The sequence below is a fragment of the Euleptes europaea genome, chromosome 4, assembly GCF_029931775.1.
Source record: "Euleptes europaea isolate rEulEur1 chromosome 4, rEulEur1.hap1, whole genome shotgun sequence".
NCBI classification, from domain to species: Eukaryota; Metazoa; Chordata; class Lepidosauria; order Squamata; family Sphaerodactylidae; genus Euleptes; species Euleptes europaea.
Genome location: NC_079315.1, coordinates 88,344,179 through 88,366,402, shown reverse-complemented (window position 1 = coordinate 88,366,402; position 22,224 = coordinate 88,344,179). Strand labels below are relative to the sequence as shown.

Sequence of the window (22,224 nt, the reverse complement as noted above, 5' to 3'; positions counted from 1 at the left end):
GATTCTCTAGATAAGAAACAGGCCATTCCACTAATGCGATAATGACAGCTGCGGACTGCATAGCTCTTTATTACAGTCAAAGGCCAGCATACATACAAATTGCAGTCAGTGGTTATAAGAAGGGGGGGAGCTGTATAAAATCAGGAACTAAAAACCCTAATTGAATATATATGCCAGGAGTAGCTCTATCCTAAGTAAATTCTGTGAGCCTCTGCTACAGCTGAGGACTGCGACTCCAGTCCTAACTTCCAGGTTGCCCCAAATTCAATCGGACTTTCCCAGTAAATTAGAATCTAGTCCAGTGGCACCTTAGAGACCCACCAGATTTTCTGGGTGTAAGCTTTGGGGATTCAAAGTCCCCTTTGACAGATACTTTGGCCATTTATGCATGGGAGGTTTTGCCTTGTATTTGCTGCTTTCTATATGCACATTCCCCCCATCTGAATTCTCAAAACTCTGCACGGGGTTTTATTTTTGAGTCCTGAGAATTCGGATGGGGAAAACGTGCATCTGGAGAGCGGCAAATCCAAGGCAAAACCTCCCATGCATAAGTGGCCTTTGACTCTCCGAAGTTAATACCCCGAAACTTCTGTTGGTCTCTAAGGCGCTACTGGACTCAGTCTAACTGTTCCACTGCAGACCAACACGCCTACCCTGTGAAACCTTCCGACTAACTTGTTTCCCATAAGAGTTCGGGTCAAGAAGTGGGATTTGTGGAAGCTAAGAAAGGAGCTCTTGTGAATGCCCCCGAGCCCAGGGAAGGAGGGTTTCCTCCAACTGGAGATGCCATCTGATCCCTCGGAAGTTAAATCCTATTGAGTCCCGGAGAAAGGGGTCCCTCGAAAGAGCGCGGAGTCTTGCGGTGGCAGGCCAGAGCCCCACCGACTCCCGCGGGAGTTCTAAGTCAATGTACTTCGGATCGAGGCGTTAATCCCATCCTTTGACATCTCCTATGAAGTCGTTTCGCTTTGAAGTGCGCGCCCGAGACGTTTGAAAGCTGCGCTGTTTCCTTTAAGCCTTCTGCGTAACAGTCCGTTGAAATCCGACCCACACCTTTTCCAAATTCCGGTTCTCTTTCAGGACTGGGAAGGAGGATGTTTGCAGCTTCCTGGGGGTGGGTGGGTATGTGTGTTCACATCATTTAAAGGGGGGGGGGAGCCTATACAGTTTTAGAACACAGATTAGGCGGAAATTCTCCCCGCGCCTGCCTCCTTGAAATCAATGGGAGCCTAGCGCAAAGCCCCGCGCTTTCTGCGCGGCTCTCCATTTATGCACTGGGGTTTTTTGCCTGGGATTTGCCGCTCTCTAGATGCACATTTTCACCATCTGAATTCTCAAAACTCTGCATGGGGGCTTATTATGGAGTTTTGAGAAATCGGATGGGGGAAAGGTGCACCTAGAGAGTGGCAAATCCCAGGCAAAACCTCCCACAAAATCACAAAAGATTGGAAGAGACCACAAGGGCCATCCAGTCCAACCCCCTGCCATTCAGGATCCCACAATCTCCCATGCATAAATGGCCATCAATTTCAGTAAGGCTTGCTGCAAGAGATAGTCCCGCAGGTTTGTGGCCGGACTGAAAGAAAATGGAAGAGGCACCTGCTGGGAGAATTTCAGAGGAAGATCTCCCCCCCCACACACACACACACGATCACTTGAGGGGATTGATGGCGAGAGCCCGCTTTTCTCTGGGGAGGCTCCCGCCGCCCTGCCTCCCACCACCTTCCCGCTGGTGCGCCTCGCCCACCGCTGCTCTGAAACCATTGACCTGACACGAATGTGCAAAGGGGATTTGCGAGTGTTCCCCGCGCCCCCTCCCCCCAGCTCCCCCTCCCCCCCTTGGCAAAGCTCTCTGCTCCGGGAGGGGGGGTCTCCGGGACCCTCCGCCTCCTTTCCAGAAGGAGCCCCTCACCACCACCACGCGGTCGCTGAGCCGGCGGGGAGCTGCGTCCGCGCTCCGGTGGGCCTGGAGAGCCCTTTGGCCAAGAAGGGCCGGGTCGGGGGGGGCGCTCTGGGGAAGGGGGGGGCAGCGTGACTTGGGGGGGGGTGCCGAAGCAGGGTTAAGGGGAGGCCGAAGGACTGGGGAGGGCGGGGGTGGGGCGCGCGGTCGCCTGTCCCTCCCTCCCTCCAGGCAATGGGGCTCTTGGAAGCCCAGGCCTGGGGGGGGGGGCTCCTGCCGGCTTCTCCCTGCGGTCTCTCTGACGCGGGGAGCCACGTGACGGGCCGCCCCCCCCCCACCGGCCGGAGAGCAGAAAAGGCCGCCCCTTTGGGAGGGAGGGCGCGCCCGCCTCGCCCGGCCGCCCGCCCCGCCTCCCGCCGCCCTCGCCCGGCCCGGCCGGCCCCACTCATGTCTGCGGGCGCGGCCGCCCAGGGCCGAGGAGGAGACGGGCTGGCGGCAGGAGCGCCGCGGCGGCCGGCCTGCCTGCCAGGGGGGCGCCCGTCCCGTCGGCTGCCGGGCCGGCCCGCGAGGCCCGCCGCCCGGCCATGACTCTGGGCGCGGAGACGGGCGAGGCCGCCGCGGCGCCCGCCCGAGAGCCGGACATCGACGTGGTGGGCGAGGGCGAGGAGGCGGGCGACGACGAGGACGACGACGACGACGAGGAGACCCTCCGCCGCCGCTGCTGCTTCCCGGGGGAGGAGGAGGAGGAGGACGAGGAGGGGGAGGAGGAGGCCGCCTCGCCCGGCTCGCGCCCGCCGGGCTCGCCCTCTTCGTCGCCGCCGTGCGGGGCGGCGGGGCGGCGGGGCGCGGGGCCGGGCGCGGGCAAGAGCAGCCTGGTGAAGCCGCCCTACTCGTACATCGCGCTCATCACCATGGCCATCCTGCAGAGCGCCAAGAAGCGGCTGACGCTGAGCGAGATCTGCGAGTTCATCAGCGGCCGCTTCCCCTACTACCGGGAGAAGTTCCCCGCCTGGCAGAACTCCATCCGCCACAACCTCTCGCTCAACGACTGCTTCGTCAAGATCCCCCGCGAGCCGGGCAACCCGGGCAAGGGCAACTACTGGACCCTCGACCCCGAGTCGGCCGACATGTTCGACAACGGCTCCTTCCTCCGCCGCAGGAAGCGCTTCAAGCGCCAGCCCCTCCCGCCGCCCCCCCCGGCCCCCGACCTGCTCCTCCGCCGCCTCCAACCCGCCGCCGCCGCCGCCGCCTTCCTGCCCGCCGGCCCGCAGCCCCCGCCGCCCCCCGCCTACGCCTACGGGCCCTACGGCTGCGCCCCCTACGGCCTCCCGCTCCAGCCCTACGCGCCCGCCTCGCCTCTCTTCGCCTTCCAGCCGCCTCCGGCCGGCCGGCCGCCCCCGCCAGCCCCGCTCCTGCCCGCCCCGACGCCGCCGGACCTGGGCAGGACTGCCCGCTTCGCCTACCCGCCGCTCGCCGCCTCCCTGCGCGCCCCCGCCAAGAGCGGCGGCGCCCCGGCCCCGGCCCGCTCGCCCTTCTCCATCGACAGCATCATCGGCCGCGGCCTCCGCCCCCCCGACGCCTCCCAGGCGGCCGTCCTGCCCGTGCTGGCCCGCTCGCCCGCCGCCGCCTCGCCTTTGCCCGCCGCCGCCTCGCTGGGGGGCACCCTGCGCCAAGGCAGCGCCCGGGCCCCGGCCGGACCCCTGGCCGCTCGGATCCCCAATTGCTAAGTCTCCCAAGGTAGGACCGGGCTCGCTGCCCCCCCACACACACACACCCCCCACCGCCCCTCTCTTACCCAGAGACCTTCCCAGGGAGGCAGGGAGGGAGGGGGGCTCGCTTCCTCCCGAGGTTTCAGCCCCTCTATTTATGCGGAGCCATTTCTACGGGCTGCATCGACAGAACGGCGCGCGCCCAAGAGTGGTCCTTCGTTCTTGCCTTTTGATATAGATAGATATATATTAAAAAAATAATAACTCTAAACCCTTCCGAAATTCTTGGGTGCGGCGCTCCAAGCGGCAGCCGCCAGGTAAAAAAAGGCCCACGTAAATACCCAGGAAGGACGGACCAGGGGAAACAAACTGAACCGAGGTGTCTCTCCAGGAAGAACAGCCCAGCGCCCGGCTGCCTTTCGTCGTAGTTCTCTCATGTATTTTTATATTCTGAAACGGTTAACATTGTTTACACAGAGAAGAGTCGAGATGATCAGTTCTTATTTTAACCTGTGTTTTTGTATCATGATAGGCTACGGAGGTGCTTTTTTTTTTTTTTTGTACTTTGCGTATTCTTTACCAGGAATATTGTTAAGATTACCGGCGAGTGTTACTGTTGCCATTCTTATTTGTAACAACACCATCCTTTTTTTTTTTTTTTTACATATTTTCGAAAATAAAGCCATTAATTTTTGACAAAACAAACCACGGCAACTGGCTTAAGGTCTTCAGATCTTTACAGGGCGGTCCTCTAGATCGTTTCGGGGGAGTGAACCCCGTAGACTAGACTTCTGTTTAGGATTTCACTGCCAGTGTCTCCCCCCACACACACGCACACTTTTCAGTCCTTGTTTTACGTGTAATACTTAACCGTACGAATAGAGTTGGTTCCTGGGGAGATTGATAATCTATGGTTGAAAAGCAGCACCGCCAAAGGCTCCCCGCCCCAGCTGAGGACTAGGCCCCCAGACCTGCCACAATCTAGTACAATGGAAGAAACGACATTTGAGCCAGTTTGACAATAGAGATTTTACTAGGAAGCAAATCCCCCCCTTCTCTGCAATGGGGTGTCTCGCTACAGTAGCTCAGGATCGCGGCCATCTTGCAAGTTCGGTTGGCTTCCGTGGCCCCCCTCGCCTCCGAGTTCAAGGCGGGTGTCCATCAACTTAAACTTTTCTCTCCAGTTCACCTTCGCCAGCACAGGCACGAAGGGGCAGGGTGACTTTAATGATATGTCCCTCGATGGAAATATTATTTCCTACCCTTTGCAAACAAAACAATACATTAGAACACAGAAAGGACTAACCAAAGAAAGCCGGTGATGGACGATTTCCGTTTTCTACAGGCCGCCATGTTTTATATATATATAAAAACCTTTTTGTATCTGAATCAAATAAATTTTAGATTATTTTAAGAATTTTGAAGTGTACTTTAAATTGAAACCACCTCATTGTCTATGGATTCCTTTGGGAAAGGTTGTTTGTGCTTTTTCGATTTTTAATCACGGTAACGCTACCGTCCCACGTGTTTACACGAGGCCTAGGCACAATAGAAATGCGTACACAATTGTTATTTAAAACCCATATAAATAGGAAGTTATATTAAAACGAGGAGTATTAAATGTTACTTTTCAATATGTAAAAGAGTTTCTAGAACATTTTGGGACTGTTTGTTACTTCTGAATTGTTTAAACATTATATATATAAATAATGTTATTATATTATGTATATAATGTTACTGGTGTTTGAGTAGGACGCCCCGAAGTTCCAAGTAAGTCCCAGCTCCAATATTGCCTTCCCCCCCCGTAAACCGATTTATTAATTAGTGGGGCGATCATTCCCCCCACTCCCAAAATCGCTGAGGATTCTTCAAGGGACAGAGTAAAAGACAATGCCATAGGATTGTATTAATTCACAGATTTCGCCCCTCTGGAATCTGCAAATAGTCTAGACATGGGCGATACGGAGTCATTTCAAGCCTATTGGCTTCTAGGAATGCAAAGCCACAAAGATTGTTTTGAATTAATGGAGGATTTGCTGAAATCTGCCCGCTAGAAGTAAAGGCGAGGGATTGCAAACTTCTTCGAGATCCGTGCATATCGACGCCCACCCCCGGTTAAAATAAAACTGCCGTATATATCCCAGCAGTTTTCTTTTGCAAACTCAAAACAGAAACGTGGGGCACAGTGACCCTTGGTCATACCAGTTCTGTGCCAGGTATTTCGACAAAGGTTTGCCGCCTAGGTGCGTTTGCGGGAGGCTGGTGCAGCTGGAGTTCCCTTCGGCCCATAAGGTTACCATGAGCGGGAGAAAACGCTCTTAGCCTAAGAGCACCGTCCGCATCAGCTGCTGAAAGCCCGAGGGGGAGTCACCCGGCCCAGATGCCCAAGGAAACTTTTCATACCACCTGGCTAAAAAGACGCTGCTTGGAAGCAACCAGCAGGTGCTGGGCAGGGGAGCAGGCCCTGGGCATCCGGACTCGGAGCCCACTAACTGAGTGGCGCTGGGTCAGGCGGTACTGGCTGGGGGTGGGGTTGGCTGGAAGGGAAGCTGGGTTTCGGCGCTGACTTCCCCGAAAGACGTAGGCCTCCGCCCTCAACAAGGCTGTGTGTGCGCTGTCAAGTCACCTCTGATTTATGGCGACCCTTAGGGTTTTCAAGGGGATAGAGGGTCGGAGGTGGTTTGCCATCGCCTGCCTCCGCCTGGGCCGAGGGAGTCCTGAGAGACCCGGGACTGGCCCAAGGTCTCCCAGCAGGCTTGGTGTGGAGGAGTGGGGAATTGAACCTGGTTTCCTTGGAAGCAGACCTGCCATTCGTTTCAGCGCCCTGCTTCAGAAGTCAGCTCCCTTCCTCAGAAGTAGGTTGGGGACCTGATATCGAAGGCGCGCTTCAGTCCAGCGTTCCAGGTGTGTGTGGGGGGGGGGCAGTTGGTCCCGACCTACTTCTAGGGGAGGAAGGTAACTTCGAAGGCAGGGCGCTGAAAGGAATGGAAGGTTTAGGGTGGTGGTTTAGAGCGGTCCGGCCCCTTATGCACGGGAGGTTTTGCCGCTCTCTAGATGCACATTTCCCCCATCCGAATTCTCCGACAAAAAGCCCCCGTGCAGAGTTTTGAAAATTCAGATGGGGAAAATGTGCACCTAGAGAGCGGCAAATCCAAGGCAAAACCTCCTGTACATAAAGGGCCTTCTCTTCGGGCACTTTAACACATGCCAAATAATGCACTTTCAATCCACTTTCAGTACACTTTAAGGATGGTTTGCAAGTGGATTTTGCCCGTTCACACAGTAAAATCCAGCTACAAAGTGCATTGAAAGTGGATTGAAAGTGCATTATTTGGCATGTGTGAAAGTGCCCGAAGTCTCAGGCAGGATTTCTTAAGGGCGAAAAATGCACGGGAGGTTTTTGCCTTGGATTTGCCGCTCTCTAGATGCGTATTTTCCCCCATCTGAATTCTCAGAACTCTGCATGGGGGCTTATATTTGAGTTTGGAGCATTTGGCTGAAAAAAATGTGCATTTAGAGAGTGACATCCCTTTCATTTCCCCAGGGCAGAGAGCGAAGCCCCGGCAAGGGCGAGCAGGATGCGGAGAGGACAGAACTGCGCCTGGGGCGGGGAGGAGCGGGCTGGCGCCCCGGGGCTGGCCCAGAGCGTCCCAGAGGCGGATTCGGAGAGGTTTGCCCGGCCCAGGCTGGGCACGCCGGGTCCTGGCCTTGCCCCGCGGCCGCGCTGGCCGGCCTGTGCCGACGGGCGGCTAGGTGGGTTTTCTCGGAGCAGGTGCTGCTGGAGCAGAGGCCGGGCCGCCTTTGATGGGGCTCCAGAGGCTGGGGGTGAAGAGGGGCTCCCCGCCGGCATGCAAATGGAATTGGGGGTCTCCTCGGGCTTTGAGGCTCTTTGCAGAGATCAAGCCCCGGACAAGGGACCTGGGGGGGGGGCGTCCAACGGCCCCGCCGCCCCCGTCTCCCCCCTCTCCTTTTCTCCGCGAACTACAAAGTGCGGATTCATTAACCCGACCCTTTTTCCTCCTCATCATATCCCCCGTAGGCCTGAGAGACGAATTACCCGGGCTGAATTGGGAGGGGGTCTCCTGTCGGGGGAAGAGCTAATGTTTCAATCGGTGCCCCCAGAAGGACCACACAAAAAGCCGCCCCTTCGTCGACGGCGCTATTATGCCGCGCTTCGAGCTAGGGGTGGACTTAACCAAATGTTATCTATTGGGAACTTAATGAAGCCCTTATGTATTCAGCAGGGCTGTCTGCAAATGCCACACACCGTGTCCCTTAACGGGCCCGCTATCGACGTTTCTCCCCCTTTGATCCATTCATTTGTAGTGAGGATGTTGCAGTTTGTCTCCCTTCCCCCCCCCCGAAAATCTTTAACCCCTTTTTATCCGACGGGTCGGGCTCTTTCCCTTTTTGTTCCAAGGCAGGCAAGAACCGAATAAAAGAGCCACGCCATGTGCAGGCCGCCCACCTCTGCTGCTTTTCCCAGGGGCCTGAAGGCAGCGAAATGGGACGCTGAGTTTGCCGGGAGCCCAAAACGTGACCGAGAATGAGAAATAGCCCCCCCCCCCAGCCTCTCTGCCACTTGGCGGCACAAAAGTAATCGATTTTGGCTGCGATCCAGCCCACACTTCTCCTGTAGGGGCCGTGGCTGAATGGTAGAGCATCTGCTTGGCATGCAGAAGGTCCCAGGTTCAATCCCCGGCATCTCCAGTTAAAGGCACTGGGCAAGGAGGTGATAGGAAAGACCTCTGCCTGAGACCCTGGAGAGCCGCTGCCGGTCTGAGTAGACAATACTGACTTTGATGGACCGAGGGTCCGATTCAGTAGAAGGCAGCTTCATGTGTAATTCATGTGCGGTCCATTCAAATCTGTGGAGCTGATTTCTCAACCCAGATATCTAGGGCGGGGGTGGACCGATCAACAGGTGTCGGGCGAACTCCAGCGGGCGGTTCCGCTGGGTCGGGTGGTTCCTTTGAACGAGTGGCTCAGCAAAGACCCGTCAAAGAGATCACCAAAACAAACCAACAGACAGCAACAATGACAACCAAACAGCCTCCTTGGCAGCGCCGGGGGGCGGCTGCCCGGAAGGTTGGCCTTTTCCTCCGCAGTTTTCTGCCCCTTGATGCTTCACATGCGCAGCCTCGTCTGGGGCGCCGGACTCGGCCTCGCCACAGCTGCCCACCACTCCCCAGCTGTCTCCTTCGGCCCCCCAGAGAGAAACCGTCCCGGCTTCTCCTCCCTCCGGACCTGCTTCTTGCAGCCGTCCCGTCGTGTTGGAAAGAACCCGGAGCCCGAAGGTCAGCCCTGGAGGCCGGCGGATCGCCTGGAAAAGACGCCGGATTCTCGGGGCATCTCCTGCCTCCGGATCGGAGACCGCGCTCGGCCCCCGCCCCCCCCCCCATCAGTCCCAGTAAGTAACTCCAACTGGTTCCATACAAATGCGTTGGTTGACAGGAAGAAAATCGGGCCCTTCCGGTCTGGACTTCGCTTCCTTGAGGGGTCCCTACGAGGCTCTCCCGTTTTACAAAATCTCCTCTTTGGTGTGTGTGTTTATTTAACAACGAGAGAGACACGTTCTTTTTCCCTGCCCGGACGAGTTAATGCAAGGTTTTATTTTGTTCACCCGCTCCTCCATCAGCCCAGGTCCTGGGTCGGTTGGATTACTGTCTTGCGGCCTCCACACTTCCCTGCTTTAAAAGCCAACTCCTTTAACTGTATACACCGGTGGTTCTCAACCTTTTTGGCTCCATTCCCCCCTTTCACCATTGCTCAGAATATAATTCCCCCCTTCCCAAAATAGTCATAAACTTTATGGAATGTCGCAGATTAAAATAAAAAGCAAACTACAATTTTACAGATTGTACATATTCTGCAGGCCTTTGCTGAATAGTGGTCCAAATCCCCCCCTGGAACCCTACAATTCCCGGGGGGGGGGATTCCCCCCTTGTTGAGAACCCATGGTATACACGAATGTTTGTTTGATTTGGGTTTGTTGCAGTTTGCAGTTGAGAGGTTTTGTCCTGGATTTGTCGCTCTCTAGATGCCAATCTCAAATACGGATTTTCCCCACCTGAATTCTCAAAACTAAAAAGACAAGCCCCCATGCAGAGTTTTGAGAATTCGGATGGGGAAAATGCACATCTAGAGAGCGGCAAATCCAAGGCAAAACCTCCCGTGCATAAATGTTTATTTGATTCGGGTTTGTTGCAGTTGCAGGATGGCGTGAGGCCTTAGTCTGTGGGTCTCCTGTGGATGCTGACTAGGAAGCAACTGCTGCTTTGTTCAGTGGGGCTGACTTCCAAGCGAGCCGGCAAGCTCAAGGCTCAGACCAGAAGTGTGATCTGGGGCAGACCTGGTTTGTTTCCTTTCAACAACAGATCCCCACAGGATGTGCCACAGGCTGTTTCTGGCACGCAGGCCCTTCATAAGAGACCTTTGCCACGTGGCAGTGGGGCTGCTGGTCCAAAAGAAGCAGAATTCGGGCCAGCCAACCACGGTGCTTGGCCTATTATCCAGCAAGTCACCTACTCCAGGGCAAGGATGGGTGGAGGGCCCGGTGAACATGGGGTGTCTCATGGGGGGGGGTGGATGGGGGGGAGCTTTTAATGTTCCTGTGCAGATACAGCTTATGTTTAGCACCGGCCCTAAGTGCTTAGCCTTTCCCTCCTCCATGCCTGTGTTTTGCAAACGAGACCCCCCCCCCCAGTTTATTTAGAAAACAAATTATATGGCCCCTCTCTAGAGAGCTGCTCCAGACGGCTCACGAAGGAGGGAGGGGGGCGACCAACAACACCCTCATCACAAATTAATGAAGGAGAACGCAAGGTGTGACTGAACTTGCCTTCTTCTGCTCTAAAGAAAACCAGGCCTGGGGGCCTTGAGTTGTTGGACTTGCGCAGCCGTCTTAAGAAAGAGCCGGACGCAGAAAGGTCCGTGTCAGGCCCACGATGGCGCCGCTTGAGAACCAGAACCGGGCCGGTGTGCAAACACGCAGCCTTGCGAATGCTTTTAAAATTAGGATTATTAGCATGATTGTGATGATTCTTCTCCTGCTTTGCCTTGCAGCCGTGTTGGGGCCCACAGCCATCGGCTTCTGTTCTCTTCACCGATGCTGCGGTTGCTCTTCCTTCTTTCTTTCCTGCTTCCCCTGGGGATTTTCCCCGCTGGGATTCTCAGCGCCCCGCAGCATCCCCCTCCTCCCGGGACACTGACCGGCTGCAAGCAGGGTCTGAGCCTCGTCCTGATCCTTGTGGCTGCGGGTAAGAGACTTTTCTCCCCTTGGCAATCTTGGGAAGGGATGGGGACACCTGTCCAGAAGGCGCTTGAGGAGCTGGGCGGAAGGGCCGGTCTGGAGGCTGCCTCCAGCCTGGCCAGCGGGCCTGGCGGGTGAGGAGGAGCCCCGGCTCGCACGCAAAGGCCCTGCGACGGCGGAAGGCTCTGCGCCTCGCCTTTGTTCGGCATTCTTTCTGCTCCGTCGACTCCCGCCTCCGCCTTCTTCCGGATCCAGGTCTTGGGGTCTCCCAGGACCGAGTCAAGCCTTTAACCTTTTGTTGGGTGCAGGCAGGGCCGGTGCCATTCATCTAGGCTTACTGCTTGTGCCCCCCCCCCAATTGCCAACCAATATTTAAAAACAGATGTCTTGTAGAAAAAATAAAAGCTCGAAACTTTTTATGAGATGTTATAATTAATTATATTCCATAGCACTGTTGTGGTACTTATCTTAAAATAATATATATATATATATATATATATATATATATATATATATATATATATATATATATATATATATATATATATATATATATATATATATATATATATTCCCCCCCCCAAGAAAAGAATCTGTTTAAAACTGTGCCCTTCAGGCCATTTCTGGGCCCCTCTGAGGTCTGCGCCCTAGGCGACCGCCTAGTTTGCCTAATGGTAGCACCGGCCCTGGGTGCAGGGAAGGATTCAGAACCCAAAGTACGGGACCGGAGCACACTGGCTCCTCATCACCAAGCGACAAGCAACCAGTGACATATATGGATTTCAGTCCTAGAGGTGTTGTTGACCCAGAAGCCCTTCCCACGGAATGCCACTGGACTCGTTCCCAAGGAAGTGTGCCCAACGTATCCTCAGATCCCCGTAGTGAGCCTGGGACATCCAAGCTCTGCCATCTGTGAGAAGTTCTCTGCTGAACCAGCAGGCTGACGTTGAGTCCCGGTCCCCAGGTCCTGGTTCCCGAATCCAATCTCAAATACGGATGCTGCTTCAAAGGTGCTGCGCTCCGGCGTCCTTCCCGAACGTAGGGAATCTCCCCCTAAACGTTTTGAGATTGGAGTGAACTGTTCCCGCTGGGAATCTCAGCGCCCCGCAGCATCCCCCTCCTCCCAGGACACTGACCAGCTGCATGGTGGGACATGGCAGGCCCGTCGAAGGCAGCTGGGCTAACTCCCCCCCCCCTTCACAAAGCAGCGGGACTGAATGGCTGGAAGGTTTGGTATGTAGAACCTGCTTAGGATTCCGCATCCGGACAGGGGTGCTTCCGGCTTTCCCCCAAGCCTAAGCGCAGGGTGGAAACATCCTGTTGAGAGAAATCCACGGGTTTCCACAGACCACCTCCCAAGAGATGGATTCCCCTCCGAAGTCCATCTAGTGCAGCATCTCGTTTTCCACCACTGCCTTCTGGAAACCTCCAAACACTCTCCTCCTCCACTGTATATCTCTAGCCTTTCAGAAGCACATGGAGGGGTCCTGGAATCGCATCCAGCGCTCCAAATCTGCCTTGCTAGGATCCTTGTTATGCATATGGGGGGGGGGGGCTCCACCAGTATATAGAGACCCTTGTCCTTTATTGAGTTCCCTTCCTTCCCACAAGGCCAGATAGGTTCTCGACAGGCACAGCGAATCTGCCTCTAAACAAAAAGGTCCTATTTAGTTGACGCGGCCATTGATTGATTCTCCACTCTATGCCAATAGCCTGGCCACTGCATCTTGTGTAAGACCTGTGCGCCTTGCTCCAACTCTGACGGCACCGCAGACTTATATACCAATACTAGGAGGTTGTGTGTCTTCTTATCTGTCCCTTCATTTACTATTGCCAGCTTTCTTAGCCTCTTGTGTCGGTTGCCAACTGCCTGGAGGAAAACGTCCTAGCCCAATGTGTGTAAGGGTCAGCGGCAGCTTTGCAGGGCCTGGCGGTAAATAACAATCTAGTACATAATATCTCATTCGGCCTCTGCTTAAGGGACATGGCCTTTTCCCCCCTCTCCAGGCAGTTGGCAACGTGGGGCACAACAACTGGACCTTTTTCCTTGAACTATCCATCACCATCCCAGCTGGTCCTTTCCTGGGAAGTCACAGGCAGTTCAAAATTCTTCCACCCGTATTTCCGGTTTGGACGGAGGCCCAGAAGTCAGAGCAAGGCCAAAGACCTGCTTTATCTTCACGTTTCAAGAAATGCCTTTGCCATCGGTTAGAACGGAGGCACAGATGCTTTCCAGAATCGATTGCACTGTGACTGGAAACAGTCGTGTGGGGGGCTGGCCTCCCCCACAAAGGAGCCTCAGTGGTTTCCCGATCCTGGGATGCCAGGCCGCCCTCATTCACTCACTGGCATTCTGATCCTGAACACTCGGGGAGAAAAGCGCCGTGGAGTTCCGTGGATCTCTCCTTCCAAGAGGGAAACGAATCGCGCTGGACTCCCTGCGGGGTTGGCTTTCCAGGACACGCGTTCAACCGGCTGGCTGCAGCCACACGGCGCGTTGGAGATCAGGCAGCCGAGGCTAAAGGGCGCCGTCCGGTGGTTCCGGCTGTCCTTGTGGAGCTGAATGGCTCTCCCCGGAGAGAAAGTGTGGGGAGGGGGAGGGTGCAGGCCGGACAGATGGGGAAGGGTCTCCGGGGGAGGCCCTGCTGGTGCCAGCTGCATCATTTTAGAGAAGAAGAGGGCCGACTTAGCACCTTCTGCTGGGCAATAAACACAGGGAGACCCGGCTGAAAATGAAGATGGATTGGGGACCGGGGGTCAAGGGGGCCGGGCAGCTTTGGGGCATCTGGGCGAAGAAGGCCATCGGTCGGGAGACGCCTTCTTAGGCCCAGGAGCTTAGAGTGTTTTCTTCAGTCCTCGTATCCTTGTCCGCAGAAAACGCTAGTCATCCCCACCCTGCCAAGGAAGACCCATCCCAGAGCGATCCTCATCAGGTTCAACTCAACGAGACTGATGACTCTCCCACGCGTCCCGGTTTGACGGGCGGCTCTTGCCGCAGAGTTATTCCCAGTAGCTTTGGTTTTCGGTCCCCTTTGGCTAGACCAGTCTCAGAAAGATCAACGACCCGGCTTCAGACGTTCAGATGGGAGAATCCCCCTCCCCGAATTAACTGATCTCGCCCTGCTGTCGGCATTGGGGACCAGAGGGCTTCTCCAGCCCGGAGTTCGGAAGCAACTCGGCTTCTTAACTTCTGAACGGACCATCTCAATGGGGGCTGGAAAAAACTGGAGGGGAAATCTGGAGAGCAGCGACTGGCAAACGATCCCGCCTGCCGAGAAGCCGCGCGGCCTCAAGGAGCACGGAGGACAGAGCGAGTCGCGGGTTTGAGGCCTAGAAGAGCAGCCGTTGCTTAGGGGGCAAGGATCGGTGTGGCCCTGTTCTTCTGGATAAAAGAGGCCCCGTTTCTGTCTCCCTAGTGCCCAGAGACAGAGAAGGAATTCCCCCAGGAGTCAATTTTCCATCCTCCGGAGACTCAGGCCATTTATGCACGGGAGGTTTTGCTTTGGATTTGCCACTTTTCGGATTTGCACATTTGGATTTGCAAAATGGATTTGCACATTTTTCTCATCCAAATTCTCAACACTTAACAATAAGCCCCCATGCAGAGGTTTGATCATTCGGATGGGGAAAATGTGCATCTAGAGAGTTGCAAATCCAAGGCAAAACCTCCCGTGCATAAAGCGCCTCAGGGTCAGACCTACACCTTGTAAACATCCATGTCTTTGGGATTACTACTAAAGCTCCAGCGGAAGCGACAGCGCAGTCAAACGCTGGGCCGAAGACCGCCCGGTCTTATTATCTCAGGCTGTGATCTTTGCGTGCAGAGAAGGCGCAGACCCGTAGGCTCTTCGGCCCCACTGATCTCCGGGTAAGAGTGAAGCCCCTGTCAGTCCGAGTCCTGCCCCTAAGCGAAATCTGGGGGGGCTGCCACACATCGGGGAGTTTTACACCATCCAAAATTAGCTTCTGGTGGATCATGATTCAAACTGCCCCTCAAGGAGTAAAGCTTTCTTTGCTCCTCCAGAGGAGCCCGGGCTCCGGGAGTGGCTTGCCCTGCCTCCCTGGAGGGAAGATAATTTTTAGGAGAATAACTCCCTGATAAAAAGAAAACAAGCAACAAGAATAAGCAATTTCTCAGCGCTTTTCAATGTTTTCCCAGTATTTTGCCACTGCTAAATCCATTTTTTTCTCTTTAAAAAACTTACTATGAAGATAAATACTTTTAAACTGGCCACCTGCTCTCTTTCGCTCAATTATTCCTTCCTTCCTTCCTTCCTTCCTTCCTTCCTTCCTTCCTTCCTTCCTTCCTTCCTTCCTTCCTTCCTTCCTTCCTTCCTTCCTTCCTTCCTTCCTTCCTTTCCTATTAGTATCAACAGAACTGCTCCAGCCCCGGCGAAAATGGTTTCTGATTTATCTTTTGTAAAACGAGAGCGAAGCAATTGATATTTCACGTCTCTTATAAACACCAGCCAAGCACATTAGCAGCCTAATTCTTTACGACGTTAAAGGCCAGTGCCATAAGCCTACTAAATTCCTCACTCTTCCTTTTTGGGAAGGAAAGAAAGAATATCCTGGCAGCCTCCTTGCCTGAAAGTCGGAAGAACATTCCATATTGTCAGACAGATCCACAACTCGGCCCATCGGAAGTGTGTGTGTGTGTGTGTATGTTAAGTGCAGTCAAGTCTGACTCCTGGCGACCCTATGAATCAAAGTCCAAACTGTCCTATCCTTAACAGCCTTGCTCAGGTCTTGCAAATTGAGGGCCGCGGCTTCCTTTATTGAGTCAATCCATTTCGTTTTGGGTCTTCCTCTTTTCCTGCTGCCCTCAACTTTTCCTAGCATGACTGTCTTTTCCAGTGACTTTTGTCTTCTCATAATGTGGCCAAAATACGACAGCCTCAGTTTAGTCATTTTAGCTTCTAGGGCCAATTCAGGCTTGATTTGATCTATAACCCACTGATTTGTTCTTTTTGGCAGTCCACGGTATCCGTAACACTCTCATTCAACACCATCGGAAGCATCTGGTTTAAATCCAAGTACTCCGTTTTCCTCGGGCACTGAAAGCCACCAAGTAAATCTACCTAACCTCGGATTAAGAGGTGACAGCCATTGACACCCGTGTGGGATTTGGTATTGACTCCAATGGCAGGTGGGGATCTGCCGGCTTCTTGAACCCATGGAGGCGGAGGTGAGGTGCAGGCTGGGAGAGAGTCGCCTTGGGGTCGCTGGGGCCAGCCCCCTGGAGACCCCAGAGAGCGCCACCTTTCATATCACGGTACTGAGAGAAAGGGCCGGAAGATGAAATCGCTCTTGACCTTTGGCGGCTCAACAGGCTCGATTTGGCGGCTGTGAAGCATTTCTGCCGGCCTTGGGGGCCCGGTGCCGGCGAGGGGCTTCAAGTGAGGCCACACGAGCTCCGGCTTCCTTTTCCCCCAAGTAAGCTTCGAGAAAATTGCCCCCGGGGATTGCAGTCGTGCTTCAGGAGCCGGTGAGATGGGGTCCAAAAGGGGAGAGCGACCAGGTAGGGGAGGGCGGTGGAGCGGGGGGGGGGAGCATCAGCTTGGCAGGCGCGGAAGGCCGCGGGTTCGATCCCCGGCATCTCCTCCTAAAAGGTGATATGAAAGACCTCCTCCCCGAGAGCCGCAGCTTGCTCCGGCAGAGGAGCTCCTGAGGTCCACCTTCTAAAGAGGCTCATCGCTGTGTTGTTCGCTGTGGATACTTCTTGGGATGTGTGCTGAGTTCCACCTTACTTTATTGGGAGGATACTCAGCACTGGAGAAGAAAATCAGGGTATTCTGCTGTTCAATACATTTGTCATAGAACTTAGTTCAGAGTTTCCCAAACTTTTTGAGTCATGGAGCACTTTTCAGGAGAGAAATTCATCACGGAGCACTAATTTTCACCTAGCACCTATATACTAAACCGAACGACAGTAGTATTTTTCTTTCCAATCGCTTCATGGAGCACTAGGAGATGTTTTGCGAAGCACCAAGCACTCCATAGAGCACAGTTTGGGAACCTCTGAGTTAGTTAATGATAGATTTCTGTTAAAATACCCCTAAGATTCTTTTTTATCTAGAACAAATGTGGCTAACTGTCCGATTATTTGTATCCTCCGGAACAAGATCCATTTTATTCAAGGGCTCTGTCTTCTAAGTAAATGGGTCATCCAACTGGAGCCCAAACCTCATGGGGGTTACTCTGGAGTCAATCTCCCTCGGTTCCAGTTGTGGGAGAGAAGCGACTTGGGGGGGGGGGGTCGGGAACAAATCTTGTCTGCCCTTAGGAGAGCCGGCCTGATGCCTTTTCTCCTCAGCCTTCCCCGCTTCCTCCAGCCGTAAAATAGAAATGAGTTGTTCCACTGTGAGACTTTCAACAGAAAATAGCATTCTTTGTTTGCAGCGCTGGCTGTTCAGGACGGATCCGGCGACCTCTCAAGAAAAACAAACAGACAGAAGTGGCCTAGACTGAAAGCCAGCCTTGATACCGTAGGCCGGCCCCCACCCATCAGCATCGGGGCCCCCCCAGCCCATTCCTGTTCATTTCAAGGGCGGTGGTACCCAAGTAGATCCCTCGGGAGGGATGTGCCCTATACTTTTCTGCGCACCAATACACAAGCGCCCGTGTAGATGGGCTTATTCCTTTCTAGTACACCTGCGAAGCTGGTGGTTTGTAGATCTTAGTGCAGAGTTTCCTAGTGGCTGTTTGCAGCCTCCGCATTGGTAAAGATCCATATGAAGGTTGAGGGGGGGAAGCCACCCCCCAAAAAGTTTATTGAATTTATGTTCAGATTCTATTTATATCTTGCAGAGTCCCATCAACATGGTTTTGTTTTCTCAGCCTCCTGAGTCACCCGATCGCCCTTTTTAGGTTGCGTCCCCTCCCTTTGCAGCTAAAAAGCTATTGGTAGATACACCAAACTAGAGGGGTGTCGGGTAGGAGTGTCCGGAGGTCGGGAGGGCGGCCTAAGCTGCAAGTGTATTGTCACGATTGATGTCGTGGCAGAAATAAAATATAATTTGTCCTTATTCGTGAGTGGTGTGCATGGGATGGGAAGGAGGTGGAACTTCGGACAAATTGATATTGCTTCTTTGGGCCTCCCTGTAAATACAAACCGAGCATCCCGAAGATGTTTGCAAACTGTTTTCATTCCGCCCAGCATTACCAGTGCAGCCGACATTTAAGCCCCAGCGTTTATCCCAGACTAAGGCCAATCATGCATGGGAGGTTTTGCCTTGGATTTGCCGCTCTCTAGATTCACTTTCCCCCCCATCCAAATTCTCCAAACTCAATAATAAGCCCCCATGCAGAGTTTTCAGAATTCGGATGGGGTGGGGGGAGTGCATCTAGAGAGAGGCAAATCCAAGGCAAAACCTTCCATGCATAAATGGCATAAGAGGGCGCATCACCGTAGCCTTTCAGGATAACCGGTTGCAGATGCAGTTCAGGCGCTCCGAAGTCTGCGCGGGATCAGGCTGTCTGGACCAACAAACTCATCGGCCATTTACGCTTGGTAATTAGCAGCTCGTTCCAGGTTGAAGCGCCCCCGTATTTTGTTTGAGTTTTTCACGCTGAACCATCATTCAGGAAGTGACTGTGAATCCGGAGCATACCTGCTTCACATTTCTTAAAAGCCCCTTTGACCCGACCTTTTGTGTTTGCTCTGCGCCCGCCTCGAAGAATCCCCTCAAGGAAGCATGCAAAATCACAGGCCTGCGTTAGCTACACAAACGGCCGGCGGTTGCTAATGGAAGGAAAGAAGGAGCAGGCAACTGGGGGTGGGGGTGGGTGGGGGTGGAATGGTCGCATTTAAAAAAAGAGCTTTGAGCGAGCATCAAAACTGACCCTGCATAAATGGCCACCGACTTTCAGCGGTAGCGCTGCAGCGGGTTAGCGGGTTGCAGCAGTCGCTGGGCTGTGCCGGCTGTACTCTCCGTCTAGGCATTTGGAGAGAGCGGCAGCCGAGGCCTGCGGGGGGGGAGCGGGTGAGGAGGAATTCGCGGCCTAAGGAGCTCATACAAATCCCTGGATCCTTGGGCTGAAAAACCGGCTTCCTTCTAGGGAAACGGATGACGGGAACCCGAAGGATTAGTCGCATTCCACTCCGGATCATTCTTTTCTTTCCTGGCCACATTTCGAAACGATTGATCCTTTCCAAGGCCATAAATAAAGTCCAAAGAAAATGATCTAACGGGGGCTTTGCGAGGTTTGCCTTTTTGGCCTCCGAGACCCTTTCGCTGCTTGTGCCAGAACCTCCGAGGGGACTTCGGACGGGTGTCTTTCGCTCCGTTTAAACCCATCGCTTTCCCCCTCCCTTCTTTTGTTGCGATCCTGATCTGTGTGTGGGGTGTGTGTGTGTGTGTGTGACGTCTGTTGGGGGGGGGTAGGCCGGTGGGACAACACGGATAACTAGGAATGGGGAGGGGAGAGGAAATTCGAGGGACACCCGCCAGGATTCACAGTCCATCCCAAGGACTCGTCAGTACTTGCTAGAAGGAAGCCGGTACCATTGGACCTGGGAGGTTTTGCCTTGGATTTGCTGCTCTCTAGATGCACATTTCCCGCAACTCTGCACGGGGGCTTACTGTTGAGTTTCGAGAATATGGATGGGAAAAATAAGCATCTAAAAAGTGGCAAATCCAAGTCAAAACCTCCCATGCGCTTCTGACCGGGACTCTTCCCAGTGAGGCGCCGAGCAAAGCAGAGGCGGGCCCACTGCTCCCTCCCTGGAGCCTGGCTGCTAGACAGGGCTGCCGAAGATGGAACCAGAATTTACAGGCTCACCCAGGAAAACCGCAATTTTGCCACAGATCTGTATATTTTTCAGGGTGTTGCAACAAAGTCACTCCTCCATTCACAGCAACCGGAGACAGAAAGGTCGGTCCAGCAGAGCCAGGGCCCGACGGATGTTCAGCCAGCCAAGGACGACTGTCGCGCTGCTCTTCTACTTCATGGGAGATTTTCTTCTCTAATAAAGCACGCCACGCAGCCTGATCTTATACCTGTTTGCTTTCAATTCAGTGGTGGAATGCTGCCCTGGGTCCCATTGTGAGATATTGGCTGCAATTGAGCACCTGGAACCCCAAACCCTGCCCGGAATTCTTTCGCTTAGTCGTAAATCCGATTGAGTCTTACCTCCAAGTAATATACCAATCCGAAAGATAGATATTTAAAGGCAGGTTCCACCTATTTAAATAGGACCCAGTTCCAAGGCGCGTTGCGATTGTGCTTAAGCACTCAAACAGCCAAAGGTGCCGTCAATTTCCTAGGAAGTAACATGAACACATGAAGCTGCCTTATACTGAATCAGATACCCGTGGTCCATCAGTATCGTCTACTCAGACCGGCAGCGGCTCTCCAGGGTCTCAGGCAGGGGTCTTTCACATCACCTGCTTGCCTGGTCCCTTTAACTGGAGATGCCTGGGATTGAATCTGGGACCTTCCGCATGCCAAGCAGATGCTCTACCACTGAGCCACAGCCCGTCCCGTTGATGTCGTTGGGACAACCCATAAATGCATTTAGGAACGGCCTTCCTGGGATCTTGCTCCGAAATAAATGCCAAGCAGTGTTCAGAGGCAGAGGGTAAGATGGGTGCCCTTAAGGAATACAATACCAGAAGGAATGCTTAAGTAAGTTAAGTACTTGCAAAGAAAGCGCCTCTTTGAACCCAAGCAGAGGGTGATCCCGATCTCGGTCCTTTAGATCCATTAACGTGGGATGGATCTAGCACCCCCTTCTCATTTAGACGCTGTGGTTGACTGAAAGGGAAGAACCAGGCGAGGGGAAAACTCCAGGGAAAAGGGGAGGGGGCTGGCTGGACCTACAAGCTCTTCAAGGGAGGAAGCGAAGCAGAGGCGAGGACGTGTCCCGGCTTCTCGCCTGCAAAGGTGGAGGCCCGATTGTGCCGGTGGGGTGGAGGGCTGGTTGCTCCTGGGCCGTGGGAGGGAGGAGGCCCCCTCGGCCGCCTGCGCTCAGGCTCTGTGTTGCTGCCGCTGAACCGGAGGCGCTTGCGGAGGATGTTGCCTAGCCCTCCGGACGCGTTGGACTGGTCACAGCCTCCCCGCACCCCCAATGCCTTGACACCTGCGTGCAGCCCTTTCTTACAACCACCTGCAGCCTCGCCTTCCAGCGCCTCCCTCTCCTCTCGCTTTCTGCGCTGGCAGACCGGTCTAGGAGGCCCAGAGCCGGGCGCCTAGCAGTCCGGAGGAGAAGGTTGGTTTTTATATGCCGACTTTTGACATTTATGCACGGGAGGTTTTGCCTTGGGTTTGCCGCTCTCTAGATGCACATTTCCCCCATCCAAATTCTCAAAAGTCTGCATGGGGGCTTATTTTTGAATTCTGGGAATCCGATGGGGAAAATATGCATCTAGAGAGCGGCAAATCCAAGGCAAAACCTCCCGTGCATAAATGGCCTTTCTCTCTCATTTAAAGGAGACTCAAACCGGCTTACAATCACCTTCCCTTCCCCACAACAGACACCCTATGAGGTAGGTGGGGCTGAGATAGCTCTAAGAGAGCTGTAACGTGCCCAAGGTCACCTAGCTGGCTCTGTGTGTAGGAGTGGGAAAACAAACCCAGTTCACCAGATTAGCCTCGGCCGCTCCTGTGGAGGAGTGGGGACTCAAACCCGGTTCTCCAGATCAGAGTCCACAGCTCCAAACCACCACTCTTAACCACCACACCACGCTAAGAGCAGCGGCAGTGTGGCCAGTCAGGTCCTGGAATCCCAAGCTTCGGAGCGCCGCAGTCTGGAGGGCTCTGGAGGGCTCCCCTCAGACACCCCCAGTTCCGGAGACTAGTTTCCGGGGTAGGGGTGGCAGCGGAAGGGGGCATCCCCACGCACCGAAAGAGCCCTGGGTTGAAATGGACCGGCCCAGGCCTCTGTCAATACTCAGGGTTATTCTATTCGGAGTTATACCGCTTTCCACCCCAATAGGGTCCCCGAGGCAGCAAACATGAGCAATTTGAACATTAAAAACAGCAGTTCAAATTATAAAATAGTTCAATAAAAACACATAAACAGACAACACCAAAACTAGGGAGGAGGGCCCAATAGCGGTTATTGGGGGCTGGCCAAAGGAAACAGAGACACCCATAGAGAAAGACAGAGCACTCTGGGGAGGAGTTTCCAGAGTTTTGGGGCCGTGACTGAGAAGGCCCTTTCTGGGGTACCACCCCTCTAGCCGCAGATTTGGGGGGGGGGAACAGAAGCAAGACCTCTGAAGATGACCGGAGTGGATGGGTAGGCTGTTAAGGCGGTCCTTAAGGTATGCTGGCCCCAAGCCTTCTAAGACCAGCACCAGCACCTTGAGAGCCAGCACGGTGTAGTGGTTAAGAGCGGTAGTTTGGAGCCACTGACT

General features: G+C 54.2%; 1 protein-coding gene across 1 annotated transcript; it reads left to right on the top strand.

The window, feature by feature from the left end:
* The first annotated feature begins 2,484 nt into the window (after positions 1 to 2,484).
* On the top strand, positions 2,485 to 3,627 carry FOXD1 (forkhead box D1). Its single transcript, XM_056849019.1, has one exon. The coding sequence runs from the start codon at positions 2,485 to 2,487 to the stop codon at positions 3,625 to 3,627; it is 1,143 nt and encodes a 380-aa protein (XP_056704997.1).
* The last annotated feature ends 18,597 nt before the right edge of the window (positions 3,628 to 22,224 follow it).

Bases quoted from the DNA above. Each gene is read 5' to 3' on its own strand.
- FOXD1 (XM_056849019.1), top strand. From the start codon at position 2,485: ATGACTCTGGGCGCGGAGACGGGCGAGGCCGCCGCGGCGCCCGCCCGA.